The 22,368-nt window shown below is 42.8% G+C and overlaps 1 protein-coding gene across 1 annotated transcript in view; it reads left to right on the forward strand.

Annotated features, from left to right (window-relative positions):
* LOC137907710 (ryanodine receptor 3-like) overlaps positions 1-22,368 on the forward strand; it is a 71,310-nt gene that overhangs the window by 42,942 nt on the left and 6,000 nt on the right. The window contains exons 42-92 of the mRNA XM_068752068.1: positions 772-1,045; positions 1,205-1,319; positions 1,827-1,959; positions 2,200-2,303; positions 2,416-2,551; positions 2,803-2,989; positions 3,145-3,253; positions 3,338-3,458; positions 3,804-3,973; positions 4,235-4,455; positions 4,724-4,814; positions 5,291-5,431; positions 6,006-6,169; positions 6,294-6,372; positions 6,875-6,964; positions 7,055-7,201; positions 7,332-7,394; positions 7,526-7,601; positions 7,806-7,929; positions 8,022-8,137; positions 8,219-8,286; positions 8,391-8,512; positions 8,678-8,727; positions 9,187-9,247; positions 10,292-10,530; positions 10,641-10,722; positions 10,811-10,941; positions 11,333-11,656; positions 12,017-12,257; positions 12,337-12,424; positions 12,531-12,623; positions 12,996-13,010; positions 13,615-13,785; positions 13,881-13,940; positions 14,040-14,174; positions 14,305-14,417; positions 15,369-15,465; positions 16,329-16,438; positions 16,729-16,780; positions 16,865-16,921; positions 17,009-17,108; positions 17,194-17,273; positions 17,355-17,431; positions 17,759-17,832; positions 18,652-18,669; positions 19,303-19,383; positions 19,502-19,590; positions 19,683-19,811; positions 19,896-20,000; positions 20,713-20,794; positions 21,006-22,318. Of these exons, the coding sequence (XP_068608169.1) occupies positions 772-1,045; positions 1,205-1,319; positions 1,827-1,959; positions 2,200-2,303; positions 2,416-2,551; positions 2,803-2,989; positions 3,145-3,253; positions 3,338-3,458; positions 3,804-3,973; positions 4,235-4,455; positions 4,724-4,814; positions 5,291-5,431; positions 6,006-6,169; positions 6,294-6,372; positions 6,875-6,964; positions 7,055-7,201; positions 7,332-7,394; positions 7,526-7,601; positions 7,806-7,929; positions 8,022-8,137; positions 8,219-8,286; positions 8,391-8,512; positions 8,678-8,727; positions 9,187-9,247; positions 10,292-10,530; positions 10,641-10,722; positions 10,811-10,941; positions 11,333-11,656; positions 12,017-12,257; positions 12,337-12,424; positions 12,531-12,623; positions 12,996-13,010; positions 13,615-13,785; positions 13,881-13,940; positions 14,040-14,174; positions 14,305-14,417; positions 15,369-15,465; positions 16,329-16,438; positions 16,729-16,780; positions 16,865-16,921; positions 17,009-17,108; positions 17,194-17,273; positions 17,355-17,431; positions 17,759-17,832; positions 18,652-18,669; positions 19,303-19,383; positions 19,502-19,590; positions 19,683-19,811; positions 19,896-20,000; positions 20,713-20,794; positions 21,006-22,318 (7,118 nt within the window). The remainder of the gene's footprint in view (positions 1-771; positions 1,046-1,204; positions 1,320-1,826; positions 1,960-2,199; positions 2,304-2,415; positions 2,552-2,802; positions 2,990-3,144; positions 3,254-3,337; positions 3,459-3,803; positions 3,974-4,234; positions 4,456-4,723; positions 4,815-5,290; positions 5,432-6,005; positions 6,170-6,293; positions 6,373-6,874; positions 6,965-7,054; positions 7,202-7,331; positions 7,395-7,525; positions 7,602-7,805; positions 7,930-8,021; positions 8,138-8,218; positions 8,287-8,390; positions 8,513-8,677; positions 8,728-9,186; positions 9,248-10,291; positions 10,531-10,640; positions 10,723-10,810; positions 10,942-11,332; positions 11,657-12,016; positions 12,258-12,336; positions 12,425-12,530; positions 12,624-12,995; positions 13,011-13,614; positions 13,786-13,880; positions 13,941-14,039; positions 14,175-14,304; positions 14,418-15,368; positions 15,466-16,328; positions 16,439-16,728; positions 16,781-16,864; positions 16,922-17,008; positions 17,109-17,193; positions 17,274-17,354; positions 17,432-17,758; positions 17,833-18,651; positions 18,670-19,302; positions 19,384-19,501; positions 19,591-19,682; positions 19,812-19,895; positions 20,001-20,712; positions 20,795-21,005; positions 22,319-22,368) is intronic.

Raw genomic sequence — 22,368 nt, forward strand, 5'->3', positions numbered from 1 at the left:
CCACCAGAAGCATTTAATGCTCAGACATGATGACTGGCCTGGAAGAAAAGTGTGTGTGAGAGGGCTTGTGTGTGAACCCTCAAATCATAAAAGATGCCGGCTTTCATCAATCTAATGCTAGACTGGATGGAGATTTTTATTGTGTTGTTCAGAGGGACGAGGGAGGGAGTGTTTTAAAGAGGAACACAGGCAGAGAGAGCGAGAGAGAGAGAGAATGTAAGTCAGGTGTTATGAAGCACACTCAGTGCACACACACACACACACACACACACACACTTGCATTGATTGACAGTCTGGCATCCAGTAGTCTCACTGCAGATCCATTCAGCCATGCAGTCACAGGACCTTAAAAAAACGATCAACTAAGTGCAATTGACCTGAAGATCAGGTCTATTGCAATTAGCCAAACACAAAGCTCTCTTTGTGTTTGGAGCACAAAGAGCACTGTAATAAAGTTTTATGCGAAGTGTGTGTGTGTCCGTGTGTATTTGTGCACATGTGAATACTAGAAGGTGAATTGAGATGTGAGATATGTTGCTTTCAACAGAAATTCAGTCGTTTCAGATTGAAGTGTCAAAGATCGCCTATAGTTCCACATATTTTCTAATGATGTACCCTGCAGATTGTCAGAATGTGAGGTGTCTTGATTTCACAACTTTGAATGTAAAAACAAATAATACATTAGGTTTTAGCAAATACTTAACTTGCCATGGAAAAAAATATATTTATTTGCAAAATTAGCAGTCATCTTTACTTATTTGTTCCCCCCAGCCAATCTCAAGGAGCTGATCTCTCAGACAATGGTGACCTGGGCTCAGGAGTGTCACATCCAAGACCCAGAGCTGGTCCGCAAGATGTTCAGCCTGCTGAGGCGGCAGTATGACAGCATCGGGGAACTGCTGAGGGCCATGAGGAAGACCTACACGATTAGCGCCGCTTCAGTCCAGGATACCATCAACCTGCTGGCTTCTCTCGGTCAGATCCGATCTTTGCTGTCGGTCCGTATGGGAAAAGAGGAAGAGAAACTCATGATTGACGGACTTGGGTAAGTTGGGATTGTCAACTGGGTCAAATATTTTTTTGACTGTTCTCATATAGTTTGTCATGGTTATGATGTTGCTAGTTTTATTCTACGAGGGACACAATTGAAATTCAATGGGGTTGTATTGAATGACGTTTCCCCTGTGTCCTCCTTCCATTTCAGGGACATCATGAATAACAAAGTGTTCTACCAGCACCCTAACCTAATGAGAATACTGGGCATGCATGAGACTGTCATGGAGGTCATGGTCAATGTGCTTGGAGGAGACAAGTCCCAGGTTCCTGCTTTTAAATATTCTCTGCTTTCACATATTTTGACTTGGACAGCCACACTTGTAAAGATGCATGTCACTGTCGCTGTGCATTTCCAGTGTGTGTGTGTCTGTGTGAGCGACAGTCATCGCCACAGTGTGAGGATACGTTAATAAAGACATGGTGTCAGTAGGTGGTGTTTATCCTCGGGCTGACAGCATCAGCGTCTGGCAGATAGGGAGGGTAAAAAAGGCTCAGTCTGGCCAGCTGACAGGCTGCGTGAAGGCGTCGGGTCTTTTAGAGAGAAAACACGTCAGGGTATTTATGAAAACAAGTCAATACAATAAACCCACCACACGAGAAAAGGACGCAAACTCTCCATGACCACTTGGTGTCACGTTAGTTCTGTTTTGTGGGGTGTAGTTAGTTAGCAATGCGTGGCATGAAGCTAGTCAATAATAGAGTCGTAAATTGAAGGGACTGTTGCCTGAAATTACTTCAGCTGACGTTTGAGAAACTGTGTATTCCCTCAGGAAATTGCTTTCCCCAAAATGGTGGCCAGCTGCTGTCGCTTCCTGTGCTACTTCTGCCGGATCAGCCGTCAGAACCAGAAAGCCATGTTCGACCACCTCAGCTACCTTCTGGAGAACAGCAGCGTGGGGCTAGGTGAGCGCGCCTTTATGTAAACGCCTTTGTTCCATCGAATTAGTAGCCTCACGCCAAGGGCGTGCACATGAATTCTGAGAATCTACCGACTCATCTATCATTCTGTGAGAAGAGAATGAGCTTTAAAGAGCGTCCTGCTGGCGTGAAAAGTGTCTCTTCTAGATCCACACCCACACACACACACCCAGCATGTAAGAGCCAAGTCAGAGGTTGATTGGATGAGATTGCTTTGTGTTGCAGCTTCACCAGCTATGAGAGGCTCCACCCCTCTAGATGTGGCCGCCTCCTCAGTGATGGACAACAATGGCCTGGCTCTGGCGTTGGAAGAGCCCGACCTGGACAAGGTCGGTTCACCTTCCTTCATTTATTCAGTGTGTGTCTGCTTGATGTAAAGACATTGTCACATGTACACAGCAGTATTTGTGATCTATATGTGTTTTTGTGCTATACCCGTAGGTGGTCACCTACCTAGCAGGCTGTGGCCTCCAGAGCTGCCTGATGCTCCTCGCCAAAGGTTATCCGGATATCGGCTGGAACCCCATTGAGGGGGAGCGTTACCTTTCCTTCTTGAGATTTGCCGTGTTTGTTAACGGTACGACTGTAAATAGCATCTAGACTCAGGACTTTCTTTCTGCCTTTGTGTTCATTCACTTTCTTTGATTATCTTTAAAAATGTAGAAAAGATGAACAGTCATCCAATAATGCTTGAAATTCTTTCGTTCAGCCACTTAAAATGCAGACACCCGAGGCTTATGACGTGCAGGTTGTGTGTATGTTAGAGTTGCAGTGTGTGCATGCTGTATTTTCTTGTTTGTATCGCACGGTTTTGTATTTGTGTCTCAGGTGAGAGTGTGGAAGAGAACTCCAGTGTTGTGGTCAAGCTGCTCATCCGTCGCCCAGAGTGCTTTGGACCCGCCCTGAGGGGAGAGGGAGGAAACGGCCTGCTGGCAGCCATGAAAGAAGCTATCAAGATCTCCGAGACGCCGGCTTTGGATCTCCCGGGCTCTGTGCAGGGAGCCAGCTCTGATGTGTAGGCTATATAGATACAGCGAAGCTTATCAAATCAATGCTGAGGACTTAACCTTCAGATTAGTGTCTTATCCCTTATCCCCTTTAAGTAATTTCTCTGTTGTTCCTCCTCTTTTCTGTTTCTTCAATTCTGCACTTCACTTTCTCGACTGTTAGATCTGCTGACGGTGACGATGAGGAGGAGGTGGTACACATGGGCAATGCCATCATGTCCTTTTACTCTGCGCTCATTGACCTGTTAGGACGTTGTGCCCCAGAGATGCATGTATGCGTGATGAAATTGTGCATTCATTCGGTGTGTTTCTTGGACAGATGTTCCCTTGTCTCACTCGCATTTCTTCTTCTTCAGCTCATCAACAAAGGCAAAGGTGAAGCTTTGCGTATCCGTGCCATCCTGCGCTCTCTGGTCCCCACTGAAGACCTCGTAGGCATCATTAGCATTCCGCTCAAAATGCCCATAACCAACAAAGGTACTGGTCTGCGCCATGTTGAGCACCCGAAATAAAAAGTCTGCACATTCATTTGATTTCATTCCACTGCTCATGCCTGTTTAATCAGCTCAATGCTTTACTGCACACGCTCATATCTGAGTAAGCCCGATCATTTCTACAGCGAGCTGTCCTGGTCTTATTGATTAATAATCAGCATATTCATGACGAGACGTGCCTCTTTAATGGCTGAGCTCGGCCACAGGCTAAGAATGAAGACAGCAAGCTGTTACTTCTCAACTACTTTGAAAATACTTTATGACTCTCACACCAGTACAGTTTATGCTGCATGTCATGCCTTCCATTCCTTGTCTCACTCTTTCTCAGACGGGTTGGTGACAGAGCCAGACGTGTCCGCCAGCTTCTGTCCAGATCACAAAGCCCCAATGGTGCTGTTTTTGGACAGGGTGTATGGCATAGAAGACCAGAGCTTTCTGCTTCAACTTCTTGAAGTGGGCTTCCTTCCTGACCTGCGGGCTGCTACGTCTCTGGATACGGTACTATAATGCCTGAGAGAAGTACTGAATGGCCAGCCATTGTAACAGGCATTTCATCCACGATTTACCGGTCAATGATGCTCGGCAATCTCCATGTTGAACCTTGTTTTTTCTCAACCTTCAGTTAATTCATTCAATTATTGTTTCATCGTAATTAGCAGCTAAAATAATGTAATTTTAAGTACCCGAACAAAAGCTGTTTTTTTTAAGTTTAATTGTCTTGTATTAAATGAAGCAATCTCTCTGTGACTCTCTGTAAAGGAGGGTCTTTGTACCACGGAGACCGCCCTGGCCATGAACCGCTACATTGGCTCAGCCTTACTACCCCTCCTCACCCGCTGTGCCCCTCTCTTTGCGGGCACTGAGCACTACGCCACCCTCATCGACTCAACTCTGCACACCATCTACCGCCTTTCTAAGGGCCGCTCTCTCACCAAGGCCCAGAGAGATGCTATAGAGGAGTGCCTGCTAGCTGTCTGCAAGTAAGAGGCAAAATTATATATTAGAAAATAGAAATATTAATTTGACTCATTACATAATTCCTAATGCATGAGGTATCTCAGCTTGAATGAATAAAAAAAAAATCTAAAGTGTATTTGACGTTTCCTGACAAAACTTGATTATAGTTCTAGCCTCTTACCTAAATGCCCCTCTAAATCACTGAGACAAATATGCTTATAGTCTGCTGATGTTGTGATTTGGAGCTGCCCAGGACAGCGGCACTCTTATCTTTCTTACCTTGTTTTGCAGGTACCTCCGTCCCTCGATGCTGCAGCAGCTCCTGCGCCGCCTCGTCTTTGATGTACCCTTGCTGACTGATTACTGCAAGATGCCTTTGAGGGTGCCAATAATTTTCTTGACTTTTCTGTCTGGTCACTGCCTAATCTCATTACAGCTTTAATATAAAAATGTTAAAGTTTTTTCAGCTCTGCGGTGAAACACATCCAACGTATTTCCAACATTTGGTTTGAAGGCTTATCTTAGGTATGCTGGGTTCACCTGCTTCTCTCTCACACTCAGTCATATGACGTGCAAGAAGTGGTCTGTGTGATTACACACTGCTTCTCTTTATACATCTGAGAGAAGCACTGTGGATGTAATAAGGAGTGACTGCTATGAAATGGCAGCAATGATTGTTCTATACTTTCATATCCACATTTGGATTTCATTTGACTGTGCGGAAGAGAGAATTTCCTTTTGAGGTCCAGTTTGCTAAACCTCTTTGACCCAGTCCTATTGTGCTGTGGCTGCACTGTTGACTAAGCTGCATATTTATTAATCTACTTGTGTTGACTTTGCATTATGTTTGTCATCCAGCTGCTAACCAACCACTATGAGCAGAACTGGAAGTACTATTGTCTCCCGTCTGGCTGGGGCAGCTACGGCACAGCATCCGAAGATGAACTACTGCTCACCAAGAAAATCTTCTGGGGTATATTTGACTCTCTGTCACAGAGGGTAAGCGGGTTGCTTTTATGTTGCATGAGCCTTTTGTTTTCTCTTTTTAGGGTTCTTTTGTAATTTTATCACGATTTAAATACCAGTAGTAAATATGTGGTGCAAGCCTCCCCAAAATGATTAGAATGTGTAACATTGCAGCTATACTATAAAGTGATGAGAGTTAAATAAAACCCATCTAAATCTACATTTCGATGTATTTATGTGAGTGATCTCACTGAGGTTTCTTCTTCATGCAGACGACCAAACACAGCTGTCTAAATGCATCCTTATGTAAGAAGGCCGTGCAAAAGGCTGGCTTAAAAACATCAATATTTCGACAGCCACCATTGATCTGAAGCCTTGAGCATGCTAGTTATCCAGCTTTTAGAATAATTCTTCCTTGGATTCTATTCTGCCAGCACTTGCACTGGTTCAATGAAACTGTTGCCGCTTTGTTTAATTTAATATTAGCTTTATTTTATTTCAATGCACCTAAACCCATTCATTTAATTTGTTAAATCCATTGCTTCAAGGCAATTTTAAGAGCTAAATTTTGAATGTAATCTGTAGCTGCCTTTCTTTTATCATGCAGAAATATGACCAAGATCTCTTCAAGATGGCGATGCCATGCCTCAGTGCCATAGCTGGAGCGTTGCCACCAGACTATGTGGATGCCTCCATTAATACTACGATGGAAAAACTTGTCTCTGTTGATACTCAGGGCAACTTTGACCCCAAGCCCATCAGTATTGCTAAGTAAGCAATGTTCAAACCAGATTTAAATGAGAAATATTATTTTAGCTTGACTTATTATGTAATATATGTCTATGCATGAATAGTATAAGCTTAAAACAGGCTTACTGTTGTATTCTTTTTCAAGTATTGCTCTTCCGGAAAAGCTGGAGCACTTTGCCAACAAATATGCAGAGCATTCCCATGAGAAATGGTCAGCAGAAAAGGTAAGCGCGTTTACCGGCTCAAACAGGTATTCAGTTCCACAGTTTAGAACCAGACACGTCTAAGTCCTTGAATGAGTAAAACCCTTTTGAATTATTATTAATCTATCCAACCTTTTATAACTGAAAAAAAAAAAATGGTTCAGTTTCATATCTTGATATTATTCTATTTTTGGTACCACAAGACTATTTATTTTCATGATAGCTCCTTTTCTTATTATAGAAAGGGATACTCCGGGAATGCTGACAGGAGTTTTGCAAGTCTCTGTGTAGAAGGCCCTTGTACTGTTTTGTGCCAACTGCTTAGCCTGCATTGTTGCATCTGTCAAAAACAATTATGAAGTGCTGAGGACAGCAAGAACTTAATGCACCATGACTCCTTAATCTGTTATGCATGCTTAATCTCTTACCCAGTCTTCCATACATTAAATTGCATCCTTAAGTGATTCTGAAGGCATTGAGGATTGTTTTCTCCATTGCACATTTCTTTGTTCTCATCCCTTAGGTGCTGCTGGGATGGAAATATGGAGATTGCGTTGATGAGAGGACCAAAATTCACCCTCAGCTCAGGACATACAAAGCCCTGACAGAGAAGGTACAGGATGTAAAGATGATAAAAAAAATAAAAAATCTGAAATGTTTGAAGCTTCTAGGCTTAGTCCCTGTTTCGGTTCATGTGCTTTAGGAGAAAGATATTTACAGATGGCCGATCAGAGAATCCCTCAAGAGCATGCTGGCAATGGGTTGGAGTATTGACAGGACCAAAGACGGAGAAAGCATGTCTCTGCAAAGGGAGAGTGAGAAAATGCGAAAGATCTCCCAGGCTTCACAGGTACAGTGCAAAGGTTGTGATCGGGAAAAGCAGTAATATCACAAGCCTATTTCATGAGCTTGATTCATGAAGATTATTTAAAGCCAAAACACAGTGTGTCTCACTGTAAATATGTTCTTTATATGTTCAGGCAAACGGCTTCCATCCAAGCCCCATTGACACAAGCAACGTGGTTCTATCCAGAGAGCTGCAGGTGAGCAGCCTGCTTTAAAAATAACAATTCTAATACAAATCAGATGTTCTGTCAGTGTGAATAAATATGAACGTCATCTAAATGAGTAGCATGTGCAGGATATGAGATGCACTGTTTATTTTTATTTTTAGGGGATGGTGGAGGCGGTGGCTGACAATTATCATAACATCTGGGCTAAGAAGAAAAAGAGTGACCTTGGAAGCAGAGGTGATTTGTTCATGAAATCAATCCAAGTCGGCACATAGAGATACAGTATCTGAAAAACAAACTGGAAGAGACGTAGAGTGTTGGCTGAACAGGTTCAGCTGAGTGGTTAATCTATTTTTTATTGCCATGCCTCTGCACAGACATACAGCAGAAAGCTGCGATTGATGGTGTTTTAGCTGACACTGGGCTGTCTGTGTTTTTAAGGTGGGGGAACACACCCTCTGTTGGTGCCCTATGACACACTGACAGCCAAGGAGAAGGCCCGTGATCGGGAGAAGGCACAGGAACTTTTCCGCTTCCTGCAGGTCAACGGCTACAGCATCACAAGGTTCTGGATGTCACCTGTATTATATGTCAATGTCTTCCAGACATTAGAGGAGAACCTGGTGGTTTTGAAGTTAGGTTGTTATTGTATTGCAGAGGTTTGAAGGACTTGGAGCATGACTCATCCTCCATGGAGAAGAGGTTTGCATACAAGTTCCTCAAGAAGCTTCTGAAGTATGTTGACTCAGCTCAGGAGTTCATCGCTCACTTGGGTATGGTGATATTACATAGGACCTGAGTACATGGCACCAAACTACTTATTATTAAACTTGTTTTTTATGCTTTCAATCCAGAGGCCATGGCTGCCAGTGGCAAAACAGACCGCTCCCCTCATGAACAGGAAATCAAGTTTTTTGCCAAAGTAATGATGCAATAAAATGCAGATGCTGAACCAGAATTGATTAGTTTTCAGTTTGGTTTCTGTTCAGATAATCTGATTGTGTAATTATTGGTATCCTCTATCAGGTTCTCCTTCCTCTTATTGACCAGTACTTCAAGAACCACTCGCTCTACTTCCTCTCCTCCCCCAATAAGAACCTGAGTAGCAGCGGTTATGCCTCCAACAAGGAGAAGGAGATGGTCACCAGGTACACAGTGAAAACAATGTCAATTGGATAAAGCAATGCAGCATCAAAATAAGCCTTCAACATTCTTTACTAAAAATCTTATGAATTGACTGATTCTCTCTAAAATAATAAGTTTTCATTGTGATTGTCTGTTTTCCTTCCTTTGTCTATCCATCACACCTCCAGCCTCTTTTGTAAACTGGCAGCTCTTGTCAGACATAGGATTTCTCTCTTTGGTAAGCTTATTACGACCTAATGGCCACTGTGCATACGCGTCAAACATATTCATTCACAGGTGCTAGTAGGCTGCTAATGTTACCTTTGTTTAAAGCCAAGCTACTGCTTTCCACCTATGTTCCAGTGTTTGTCTGTGGACAGCGAGGAGCGGCATCAGCTGTCTTATCATAGCCTTGAAACTTTGATAGTTCTAGTGGTGAAACAACTGTATGCGCTAATTTAACCATCGGACCTTCAACCACAGTGCATGCCCTACCTTTATCTTTTACTGGATATTGATTACCTAGATGTAACCTACCATTTCTGTAGGTTCTGTAGGGACTGTAGGTTATTGTACATACAAAAAAACAAGAACTGAATTCTGAAGAGAGGCTCAGCTCATGTCATGAAAGTTCCCTAAACATTAATGACCGAGGTTGTGTTTATATCACAATAATGGCTCTTTTCTTGTATTGTAGGGAGCGACTCCACCACCATTGTCAGCTGTTTGCATATCCTGGCACACACCCTGGACACCAGGTGTGTACAAAGTAGGCAGCAATCAAGACTAGCAGGGAACCTGGCACAGTCAGCATTTCTCCTTGAATTGAGAAAATGTTTATTCATTCATTTTCTGTTACTGCTTAACCTTTGTAAGGTCAGGTAAGCTGGAGCCAATCCCAGCCTGGAAAAGATGCTGGTTCTAAAAGGAAAAAAGCAAAAAACAAATGTATATATAATATGTACTTTTTTTTTTACGTATCGGTAATTTTCATGTAGGTTTAATAACATGGACTGGGGCCATATTTGCCCTTGGACAAGATTTCCAGGAAAGGAATACTTCTGTGGGAAGCCAGTTACATAGTCCTGTTTAAAGCAAAATAATTTATCTGCAGAAACATTTCACCAAGAACATTTTCTTTTTAAACATTTGTTACCATAATGTCTTATGGGACGTACTGACATTAAAAGATTCAGAGCATCCTCTGGCATTTAAAATAAGCAAAAACAAATGTGTCATGTGTTGCCCAGGGCCTACAGTGTTCTTTGGACTCAAACGTACTGTTTGTTAATGCAGCTCACGCATCGTAAGGCTCAATCTGCAATGTATCATCATGTCTGATCTGTGCTGAGGAGCCACAGCTGATGCCCACTGTCTCTTTCATTTCTCCTTCCTGCTGGGACACAGGCGGCTTAAAAATGGATAATTTGTTTGGCAACGTTATGAACTGTGAAATGCTGGAAATGGACCGACTAATCACATGAACACATTGTTGTATTTCAGTGTCATGCAATACAAATGTCAGAGCTCGAACATTGGCAAGCTTAAATTTAAGTATGCACCTTTTCATTTCATGAATGAATCGTTGATACTTCGTCTAAGGGCAGTCAGGTTCATACTTGTGTCTCATATTTCTTGACTAACACCTTCACAGTCTGTAAATTCATAGTGAGCCTGTCCTGCTGTGCATGAACTATGGTATTTGCATACCAAACGGTTTCCTGTGGTTTAGTGCAGTTCTGCCCTTGGATATCTCGTCATTTGATTTCAGTAATTTATCACACCTCGTGCCACTTCAACAGGACGGTGATGAAGTCGGGCTCTGAGCTGGTGAGGCTGGGCCTCAGAACGTTTTTCGAAAATGCCGCAGAGGACCTGGAGAAAACCTTTGAGAACCTGAAGCTGGGGAAGTTTACTCACTCTCGCTCACAGATGAAAGGGGTGTCGCAGAATATCAACTACACCACTGTAGCACTCCTCCCTATTTTAACGGCTTTGTTTGAACACATCACGCAACACCACTTTGGAGTCGATCTGCTTTGTGAGTCCTGATGGGAAACTAATGTGCGCTAAAGAACTGGATCAAAATGTTAAAGTAAATGTAAATACAAGTGTCATGTTGGTGGAACTCGCAACTCTTTTTTTCCCCAGTGGAGGATGTTCAAGTGTCCTGCTACCGCACCCTGACCAGTCTCTATGCACTGGGAACTGGGAAAAACATCTATGTAGAAAGGTAGAAAATCATCAACACTTGTTTAAAGTCTTGGGGGAGAATCCCTGGGCTATTCAATGCGGTCTCATCCCCTCTGTGCCCCCCCCAGACAGCTACCTGCTATTGGCCAGTGTCTGGCCACTCTAGCTGGAGCGATGCCTGTAGCCTTCCTGGAGCCGCTGCTCAACACCTATAACCCCTGCTCTGTCTTTAATACCAGGAGTGCAAGGGAACGAACCAGTGAGTCACATTTATTTGTTTAAAAATGAAAGACTTAATTACCAGAAGTGGACTGGTTTAAATTATATCAGCACTGCAGTCGTTTTTCCACACATTCTATAGTCAGAAATTGCTGATCAATTCAATCAGAATTTTTTTCATGTCTTGTAAAACCTCTCTTGGTTTAAGGGAACGTTTTTCCAGTCAGACTTGTGAAAAAAAATATATGTGTATTTAATGGTACAATGTGGAAATTAAATATATATCCGTATGTGTGAAGTCTTTAGCAAGTACACTTGAAATTCTGTTTAGTTTGACAAAAACCACTACCTTTTATAAAATGTTTAACGCTGCAGTTTGATCCTATATGCATTTTTTTTAATCACACTTGAATATCCTGTGGTATTTTCAGTGCTGGGAATACCAGATTCAGTTGAGGAGATGTGTCCTGGGATGCCACGGCTGGACGGTCTGATGAAGGACATCAATGACATGTCTGAGTCTGGAGCCCGGTACACAGAGATGCCTCATGTGATTGAGGTGGTGCTGCCCATGCTGTGTAACTACCTGTCCTACTGGTGGGAGAGGGGTCCTGAGAACCAGCAAGCCAGCGGGGGCAGCATCTGCTGCACCACTGTCACCTCTGAGCACCTCAGCCTCATTCTTGGTAACATCCTCAAGATCCTCAACAACAACCTGGGCATAGATGAGGCATCCTGGATGAAGAGGATTGCAGGTGGGTTTGCCGCGATAAAATCAAATGAGAATCTTGAGTCCACACTGGATTGTGTTACTTTTAGTTTTGCATTATTCCTAGTCTCAACTAATTTTATTTTGCATTTCAACTAAGTAGCATTTCACAGGAATCTGGATTGAAACAGTGTCAGCCTATACAGGCTGTTTTCTGCTATATTCTGCATGAATGCTATTAGTGCTAATGCTAACTATTACTAGTAATTAATTGCATGACTGTTAATAAAAACTTAAAAACATGTGAAAGCCCATCAATACATTTTAATAAATAAATATAAGTTTCTGGTAAATTAAAACATTTTAAATGCTTGCACAACTGTACTAAGTTAAATTTTCTGTTCAGTATACGTGCAACCCATCATCAGTAAGGCCCGAGCGGACCTGCTGAAGAGCCACTTCCTGCCTACGCTGGAGAAGCTGAAGAAGAAGACGGTGAAGGTGGTTGCTGAGGAAGAGCTTCTGAAAGCAGACAACAAGGGGGACACCCAGGAGGCAGAACTTCTAATTCTGGATGAGTTTGCAGTACTCTGCAGGGACCTCTACGCCTTTTACCCAATGCTTATCCGCTATGTGGACAACAACAGGTCAGCACACTGAGACGTAGATGATGTCATGCTATATTTCAAAGAGATGATCCTGATGTACTTGTTTCCTTTGCTGCAGGTCCAGATGGCTGAAAGAACCGGATTCTGACTCCAATGAACTCTTCAGAATGGTTGCTGAGATATTTATCCTCTGGTGCAAGTCTCATGTAAGTTTTTTCATCTGCATACATGCTGATCTGGAAAAAACAAACTGTCATTCGTAGCAATAACACTAAAAAATCTTAGCTATCTGCGCCTTCTGTCTTTTTCCAGAATTTCAAAAGAGAAGAGCAGAACTTTGTGGTCCAGAATGAAATCAACAACCTTTCCTTCTTGACTGGTGATAATAAAACCAAGATATCTAAGGTTGGTTATTTATTTTCACAAAGGCTTATTCCTGCACCCATTTAATCACATATAATTGCTCCTTAACCCTTCGGATGTGTGTGCAGAAACCTTAAAATGATCCTGAATTGAGCAGGATCATGACTCTCTTTGACTTATGCCTGTGAGTGTGTGAATTTATGCATGTATGTTTCTACATGACGGAAAAATAAATTCATTCTGTAGCCAAATATTCCTTCATACCTCTGGCCCTGGTCTGCATTACAGGGGTCTGCCTTGTTTACCTGTTTGAAGGCAAACAAATGGTTTTCACTGCATCCTTTTGAGAGCCCTCTCATCATTTTCCTCTATCTGTCCCTTTTTTCTGTCTTTCCCTCTCCCTGTCTCAAACAGTCCTTTAAGGAAAAGGTAGAGTGATGCAGTGCATGAGCCGTTTACCTACCATCGTATTGGCTTAAGTGCTCCAGTCGCTAAGCAGAGAAGCCAATAGCTTGTGCCGCTGTCTTATATGGTCTGTCGTGTAGTTATGTTCTGTTTCTTGTCTCCTAATTATCTGTGGTCTCCATTTATCACCATGCGTGATGGTAATGTTGTCCTTCGTCATTCACTCGTGGGCGGAACATGTGTCACCTGGCATAATGAAATCCAGCCCTTCTGTTCCCAATCATGTGATCTGTGACTGGTGTTTGCAGTAAATAGATTGTGGTACCCTGTTGTGTTTGTTTCTGTGTATATCTATATAGTCAGAAGTTTACATTTGCTGTTAAATTGGATCTCCTAGAAATGCCTCAGCAGCACAGGATTAGTCTGGTCATGGATTTTGTCAAAAGATGAGAACCTGTCATGTCTCTGGTTTTTGTTTACTTATATTGTTTGTCCTTCAACTGTGAAGCAGGCTCCATTAAAATACTGTTGGGGCATCTATTTAGATAAATTATTTTAAATGTTGAACATTTAGTTAGAATGCCATACGGCCTTGTCTCTATTTAGCATTACTATTTCTTTTTTTTAGTCTGGAGGACAGGACCAGGAAAGGAGGCACAAGAAAAGGCGTGGGGAGTTCTACTCCATCCAGACCTCTCTTATTGTGGCGGCTCTGAAGAAGATGCTACCGATTGGCCTCAACATGTGTACCCCGGGAGACCAGGAGCTCATCTCTCTAGCCAAGACCCGCTACCTCCTGGTGAGTCAGCTGTTATGTGATTGATATGTAAGGAAGCTTATTTGAAATGTTTATATTTCCCCTTAATGGAACTTGAATCTGCTGTTGTTCAATAGAAAGATACAGATGAAGAGGTCAAAGATCACATCCGGCAAAATCTGCATCTTCGCGAAAAAGTGAGGATGATGAATTCATTGTCATAAATGTTAGCGGCTACAAGATTTCAAAGACTGAATATGCTGCGTTCCACATCTTTCTATTTAACACTGTCCCAGTCGGAGGACCCTGCAGTGAGGTGGCAGCTCAACCTCTACAAAGACATAGCAATGAGAAGTGAGGGGCCTCCAGATCCTGAGAGGGTGGTGGACCGTATCCAGAGGATCTCTGCTGCTGTCTTCAACCTGGAGCAAGTGAGTCCCAAACATGAAATCTCAGGTCATAATCACGATTTTCTGGGGTTTTTTTGGCCTATAGGTTTGCCTGGTAGAAAATATCTTGACAAATCAAAGACGTATTCCTGACTTTTTCTGCTCCCATTAGGTGGAGCAGCCACTGAGATCCAAGAAATGCGTGTGGCAAAAGCTGCTTTCCAAACAGCGGAAAAGAGCTGTTGTTGCCTGCTTCCGCATGGCTCCACTTTATAATCTGCCCAGGTATGACCGAGTACAGCCCCTTTATCAATCAGTACAGCATATAACATGGATCCAAGATGATACCGAGCATTCACCTGCAGCAGAGCGCCAGCCGCAAAAGGAAAACTGTGGCATTCTTTGCTGTCCCAGTAGCCCAACATGCCGTTTCTCTCACAACCGATAATTTATCTTTTTCTTTGTTCTGACCCTGCATTAATGTTTCCCTCCCTGCGTTTGTAGGACAAATGTCTGGCCGGCAGCTGTTATCAACAAGGAGAAATAAAGGGACAAAATAGCAATTTCATGCCCTGCTGCTCTGTAACTCAATCACAGGAAGTCAGGCAGAGGGCTACAGTGGGGAGGAAAACAATTATGAGGCCCAACCTGGATATGGCCATCTTCAGTGTGTGCTCAGACGATGCTGCCCGCCCGCCTGACAGCATGACTCATTTATTAAGACTTGTTCACAGTGAAAAGTGACACAGGGCAGCCGATAATTCATTATTAGTGATTGCTTTTACTTGTATTAATAGATTAGTGTCTGGGGGAAGGATGTGAGGATCTTCTCTGATTTGCGCACATTCAGATGCCGCGTTTTGTCCGCTCAGCCACAGTCTGCCACAGTATCACACTCTTGTACCTCATCCCCTCAGGCACCAAAATAATAATTACTTCCTGAATGCCTACCGACATATTTGGTGGAGATAATGCTCTAATGATCTAGAATTTGTCTCTGATTTTGAGACTTTTGAACTGCACTTGAAAAAATACAACTAGATCCAGTCTCTGACAGAGAGCATGTACATCACAGCATTTCTAAGCAACATTCCAGTTTCCTCTCAGGTGGCCAGTTTGATGTGGCAGTGCCTTTAAACTAATCGATATTAACTTCCTCCTGCATAAAAAGGGCATCCCACTTCCTTTGCTCTGCTCCTGTCTAACCCGGGCTAATCTCCTTTCACCCTCCCTTAGGCATCGCTCTATTAACTTCTTCCTCCTGGCTTATCAGAGAATATGGATAGAAACAGAGGCATACTCATTTGAGGAGAGGCTAGTGCAGGATCTTGCAGTAAGTACTTGCATCATCCCCTAGTGCCCTGCTGTTGGTATCTATGTGCTGAATTTGTCGCTGCAGCACCGCCTTTCATTACGTACTGTCTCAAAAGCTCCCCAACCCCACCGCATACGACTGGGTCACACTTAGTCATCTTGCTTTTCACATTGACGCCGATTTATGGCATGCATGACATCAGTAATGATGTCATGCATGCTGACGTATTTTAACCTCAACGTGCAACATCGCGAAGAGGACATCCCGCCATGACGCTTCACAAGATCAGTGATATGTATGTGAGCTGAGAGGCCTTAACAATCACAGAACAGCATAATCATGCATTGTGTTTGTAGAGAAAGCATTATAAAATGTTTTTGCACTCTGTAGCATAATAACCTAGTAATGCTGATTGTGCATGGCTTAAATAAACTGCTCAAAGGACCCATGAAACCAATTAGTTCTTACTGGGAGACAATCACAAAGGCGTTCTAGAACTATGCAGGCCCTACTGTGTAAATGGGTTTGTTTTTCTCTCTTTCTGTAATGAAGTGAAGATATCATTTGAATTAATATCACTTTAGAAAATCTAATGTTCTTTTAGACTTTCTTCATATCAGAGAAACCCACTGAGAGTTGCCTGCTACATGTCTATCATGACAGCCGTGCAGTTTGCGCATGCGTGTGTGTGTGCCAGAATACCTGTGGATGTGTCCGTCATTGTGTTCATGCTTGTGCTTGTTGGCATGAGTTTATCCCATAGCTGTTTTTTCTCCGCTTCTCTTAAGGTAAGTGATGCAAAGCTAAACTTTTAGTTGTGTTGCTGTTTAGATTTGTAGTTTTCCTCAGGTTCTATGATTTAATTGCATGGGTTTGTCCAGAAAACACAGCCAAAAGTAGAGGAAGAGGAAGAGGAAGATGTCAGAAAGCAGCCGGACCCACTTCACCAGCTCATTCTGCATTTCAGCCACAATGCTCTCACTGAGTGCAGGTATTTACCCCCTCACACAGACACCTACCGGTACACACTTTGCTCCATCTGTGCCGCATACTAGATTTGACTGCTGGAGTTGCAATGAGCAAAATCCTCATTGTGTATTCTGTTAAAGGACAGAGACACAGAAACAAATTTCTTTTATAGAAATGTAGATTGGCTGCTTATTTGTACAGTGGCTTGAAATCTAACTACGTTCTAAAACTTGCTTAGCATTCTTAAAATAATGAGATGTGACTGCGGCTACATAAATTTAAAGCTAATTATCTACCTTTTTCTTTTGTTAGTTCATTGGATGAGGATCCCTTGTACATTGCTTATGCTGATATGATGGCAAAGGTACTTTATTTCCCTAAACTTTATTCCCAGATGTCTGCTGTTCAGCTGAACCTCAAGGGTTTGACATTTTTCTCCCTCTTTTAGAGTTGTGCTGAAGGAGAAGAAGAAGAGGAGGAGGAAGGAAAGGAGAAAACATTTGAGGTGCTACTGATTGCTCAGGATGACGGCTCCCTTTGTTACTGAATGATTGTCAGGCAATCTGTCTCTCTCTATTATTATTTCTTGCAGGAAAAGGAAATGGAGAAGCAGAAGATGCTGTACCAGCAAGCCCGACTGCATGATAGGGGAGCTGCAGAGATGGTGCTTCAGATGATCAGTGCAAGCAAAGGCAGGAAAGCTCACATTCACCTCCAACTTTTTTATTTCCGGCCGTGGTGTAGTCACTGTATGATAAATGATTTTTTGGTGATCAGGTCGGCTCGGTGCAATGGTGACTTTCACGCTCAAACTAGGCATCTCTATTCTTAATGGAGGAAACATTCTGGTCCAGCAGGTACGCATCAGACGTGAGCATTCAGAGACTGTGAAGTTACAACATCGACCTACTATTTATTGTGCTTTCATTTTGATGCAGAAAATGCTGGACTACCTAAAGGAAAAAAGAGACATTGGATTTTTCAAAAGTTTGTCTGGACTTATGATGTCTTGCAGGTACTAATAAAGCCATGGTCATTTATAATAAACACACATTTTACTTCTAATCTCAGTTTTATTTCTTAGCTGCAGTATAAATCACACACAGTTTATAGTCACAAGTAAACAACTGTGAAACCAGTTGTGTAATGCCGAAACCTTGTGACAACCCTCTCACTTTGGCAGACAGGCGGAGTTTGAATGGTGTAGCTGTTGAGCTGTTGACGAGATCATTATGAGAAGTGAAGGATCCAGTGTTTGTGTTTTGAAATGAAGTGATGTAAATAGAGAATGAAGCTAAATACATATATGCAATGTCAAACTTTGTTTGTTTGTCTCCTACAGTGTCCTTGACCTGAATGCTTTCGAAAGGCAAAATAAAGCTGAAGGTCTAGGGATGGTTACTGAAGAAGGGTCAAGTAAGTAAGGATAGTGAGCCTGGTAAAGTCTCCTTTTGCCTCCTCTTGTGCTCACATAAAGACCAGTACACAATATGCAAACGTGTCACTGAATGAAAAACTTGATAATCTGCCTTGGAACGATTTTCTGCTTGGATCACTGTAAAAAACAACAACATAAAAACAATATTGACAGAGGTTCAGTGCTAAATGTTTATCACGTTCTGTGCTACAGTCTGCGTTGCTGTTAAATGCTGATCTGCCGCATATCAATAGGCAAAGTGAAACTGGTTATGGAATTGAACTTTTTTCTTTAGTGTTACAAGTTTCTAAAACACAAACGATTAGAATCTGCTCTTTAGTTTGTCGTCATGCAAGCCCATCTGTCGTACTTCATGTCATACGTCAGGATCATGCAGGTTAACCTGTTCTACTGTATGTCTGGATCCTGTCTCGGCCTTGTCTGCCACATAAACACGCTCATAATTCACAACTACAGTGCATCTATTTTAGCGGAGGGTTCTATTTGAAGGACGGTTAGGATACAGTACATAAATATATTTTTCTCATGCATATTCCAGCTCATTTACACCTCAAAAACTCAGGCATAAGTGATGGTAACTGTTAGTCTGGTACAGGATGTACTATAAGACTTTGTTTAATCATAATCGTGTGTCAATGTCTCAAATAAATGTGAGTATATAAGCTATTTCTATCCTTCTCTCCTGTTTGTAATTCTTCTGATTGAATCTCAATGTCTTGTCCTTTGCTTATGTCTGGTTTTGTTTTGTTTGTTTGTTTGTTTTCCTCTGATCATGTTTCTTATCTCATCAGTCGCAGTCAACGTGAGTGAGCAGGGTAAATACATGGTTTAGATTCTACTCATTCTATGCAATGCTGACACCTTGATTGCGCTTGTTCAACTCGTTCCTTCCTCTCCTCGTTCCCTTCCAGTCTTTCTGTCCCCCTTTCCCTCCCTCCCTTGCCCTGAATGCATCACAACCACCTTCTATTGTACCTTGGACTGAAGGAACGCATGCATGCTCCTGCAACATTTGGACAGATCGCTCAGTCCAGGGTCAGACGTCCCAAACTGACTCAAATCTCACCTTTCTTCTTCCACGTCCTTTATGAGAAGAAAATGATTGCCATTTTTGTGGGACTTTTTTATTATCATTAATTTTCACATTACTAAGCAGGGTGTGATAAAAATAAAAAAAATATTCCAAAAGCTTTGATTATAAGATACAACCAAGCTTTGCTGGTCCTAATAAAATAAAGATCAGTTTTATTCCTGAAATAAACCCTGTTAATCTGTGAAATTATATTTTATGGTCTGATCCCAAAATATAGAACACATAACAACTACAGGATGGCTTTGTGGGGATTAGAAAGCTGTGCAAGCCTTGATACCAGTGCTGACATTAAAATAATGGTTCTCTGACCTTCTCACCACCAGAAGGGGCAGTTAATTTCATTTCCTGTCTTCAGGTTCCAAAGTACTGCAGGATGATGAGTTCACTAAGGATCTCTTCAGGTTTCTGCAGCTCCTCTGTGAGGGCCACAACAATGGTAAGTGGACAATTTCATAAAGCTGTTTGTCTGGGAAAACAAAAAAATGATGAAAAGTTGCCCGAGTCGTGTGCCCTCTACTTTCGGTTATTTGATCTCACGCCATCATCTGTTGTAGATTTTCAGAACTTCTTGAGAACTCAGACAGGAAACACAACTACAGTCAACATCATCATTAGCACAGTGGACTACCTGCTAAGACTCCAGGTATGATGTTAACAAACATGTCAAAAATAATTTCATATACGTTTGTCCAAACGCTATAAATTGCTGAAACATTTTATTTTTGCTTCAATTAGGAATCCATCAGTGATTTCTATTGGTACTACTCTGGTAAAGACGTCATCGATGAGGCAGGTCAGAGGAACTTCTCCAGAGCGCTGGCGGTGGCCAAGCAGATCTTCAACTCTTTAACTGAGTATATACAGGTACCGGCACCGCACCCCGCACCGCAACAAGACTAATTACCATCCTGATCATTGACGACTGATGTCGATGGCTTTTATTACCAGGGCCCGTGTGTCGGGAACCAGCAGAGTCTGGCACATAGCAGGCTGTGGGATGCAGTGGTGGGCTTCTTGCATGTTTTTGCCAACATGCAGATGAAGTTATCTCAGGTATGCAGAAAGTAGACATGCTATACATTGGTATTGTACTTAACTAAAAGTTTTAAGGCATACTACATAAATGGTTTTACGGTATGAGTCTAATTTGTTTCCCAGACAAAAGTGCCTCCTTATATATTTGTGGTTGTTGGCCAAAACGGCTTTCAAGTATTACGGTGTCTGTTGCCACTAGAGGTCTCTCCAGGCTGAAGGATAACCTCAGGCTACTGCAGGACAATTACATATTGTATGTCATTCCCCTCTGCTATATGATGCATTACTCCATCAATGACATTTCCTCCATGGTCAATAAGCCAAGGAATACAACCGCCTCCGTATATCTCCCGGTCATCAGCTTGGTTTGACAATAGACGCCAGAATGAAGAAGGCCACCGATGGAGGGCTTTGAATTTAGCACATCAATGTATGCCACAGATTTACGGCATTCTGAAAACGGCCTCCATAGAGAGCTTAAATGAGTCAGGCTGACCGAACCATCTGCTTCAGGACAGTAATATAACATTAACCCTGGTGCTGATGGATGGATGTTACCTAGAAGGCACTTTTCTGCCATTGTGGGTCGCCACAATCAAACGCAGCCTTGATCTCTGAGGGAAATTAGATGGGATGTCCGAACCCTTACAGAGAGGCCATCAGTCAGTCTGTGTGATATAGTACAGTGTGACTCACACAAGGTTTCCCTGGTTTTGTCTTTTCCTAACAGGACTCCAGTCAGATTGAATTATTGAAGGAGCTGCTGGACCTGCAGAAGGACATGATTGTCATGATGCTCTCTCTTCTCGAAGGTTTATTTCATGATGACTTGCCGACTCCACACTAGTTATCTCGACACTATAAGTTTACAAGGACATTGTCCCTTACGGGACTTTCATCAAACAGATTTGTTGGTTTGGAACTTAATCAAATATTTTCCAAACAGCTTTTGCTTAATCTGTGTTTGTATTTATTTTGTGTACCGGCAAACTTTGCTCAGGACGTTTCTCCCTTACATCGCAGGTAATGTCGTCAATGGCACCATCGGCAAACAGATGGTGGACACCTTAGTGGAATCTTCTAGCAATGTGGAGATGATCCTAAAATTCTTCGACATGTTCCTGAAGTTGAAGGATCTAACTACTTCGGACAGCTTTAAGGAGTACGACCCTGAGAGCAAAGGGGTGATCTCAAAGAAAGATTTCCAGAAATCCATGGAGAACCAGAAGCAATATTCCCAATCTGAGATCGAGTTTCTTCTCTCCTGTGCTGAGGCGGATGAGAATGACATGTTCAACTATGAGCAGTTTGTGGAGAGATTTCACGAACCAGCCAAGGATATTGGCTTCAATGTAGCTGTGTTGCTGACCAACCTCTCTGAGCATATGCCTCACGATGTTCGTCTCTCAACGTTCCTCAACCTGGCTCAGAGTGTCCTCAGCTATTTTGAGCCCTATTTGGGGCGTATCGAGATCATGGGAGGTGCAAAACGCATCGAGAGAGTCTACTTTGAGATCAGTTTGTCGAGTCGCACCCAGTGGGAGAAGCCTCAGGTGAAGGAGTCAAAGCGTCAGTTCATCTTTGATGTGGTCAATGAAGGTGGCGAGAGCGAGAAGATGGAACTCTTTGTCAACTTCTGTGAGGACACCATCTTTGAGATGCAACTTGCCTCTCAGATTTCAGAGCCAGACCCAGTGGAGCGTCCGGATGAAAATGAGGAGGACAACCAGAGTGTGCAGGAAAACCAGGAAGAGGAAGAGGAGGAAAGCATGATGTTTGAATCTTCCTCAGCTTTCACAGTAGCCTGCATTTCCATGAGAAAAAGTCTCTGCCACTTCCGCCAGCTCCTGACTTTCAAGAGCATGAGGCGGCAGTACAGAAAATTCAGGAAGATGAGTGTGAGGGAGATGGTCCGCGGCTTCTTCTCGTTCTTCTGGATGATCATCACAGGTCTCTTGCACTTTGTCTACAGCCTGGTTTGGGGTTTCTTCCACATCTTGTGGACCACTATGTTCGGCGGTGGCCTCGTTGAAGGGGCCAAGAATATGAAAGTGACAGACATTTTGGGCAACATGCCAGACCCCACCCAGTTCGGCATCCACGGAGATGTTCTAGAGATGGAGAAGATGGAGGCCAATGAAGCATCTGCTTTGGCAGAGATTGGTCAGATGGCTCAGGGAGAGGCGGCAGAAGCTGACCTAATGGCTGAGCTGCTGAACATTCAGCCAAAGAAGGAGGGAAAGCACGGCTCCGAGCCAGGTTTGGGGGATGTGTCTGAGGTCGTGGTTGGAGATGCTCCATCAATCGCCAGCGCTGTCAAGCAGAAGAAGGCACAGGTCAGTTTTCAGGTTAAATCCAGTCTTGGCATGTTTTTTCCATTTAAGCA

This window comes from Brachionichthys hirsutus, chromosome 18 (genome assembly GCF_040956055.1).
Source record: "Brachionichthys hirsutus isolate HB-005 chromosome 18, CSIRO-AGI_Bhir_v1, whole genome shotgun sequence".
Lineage (NCBI taxonomy): Eukaryota > Metazoa > Chordata > Actinopteri > Lophiiformes > Brachionichthyidae > Brachionichthys > Brachionichthys hirsutus.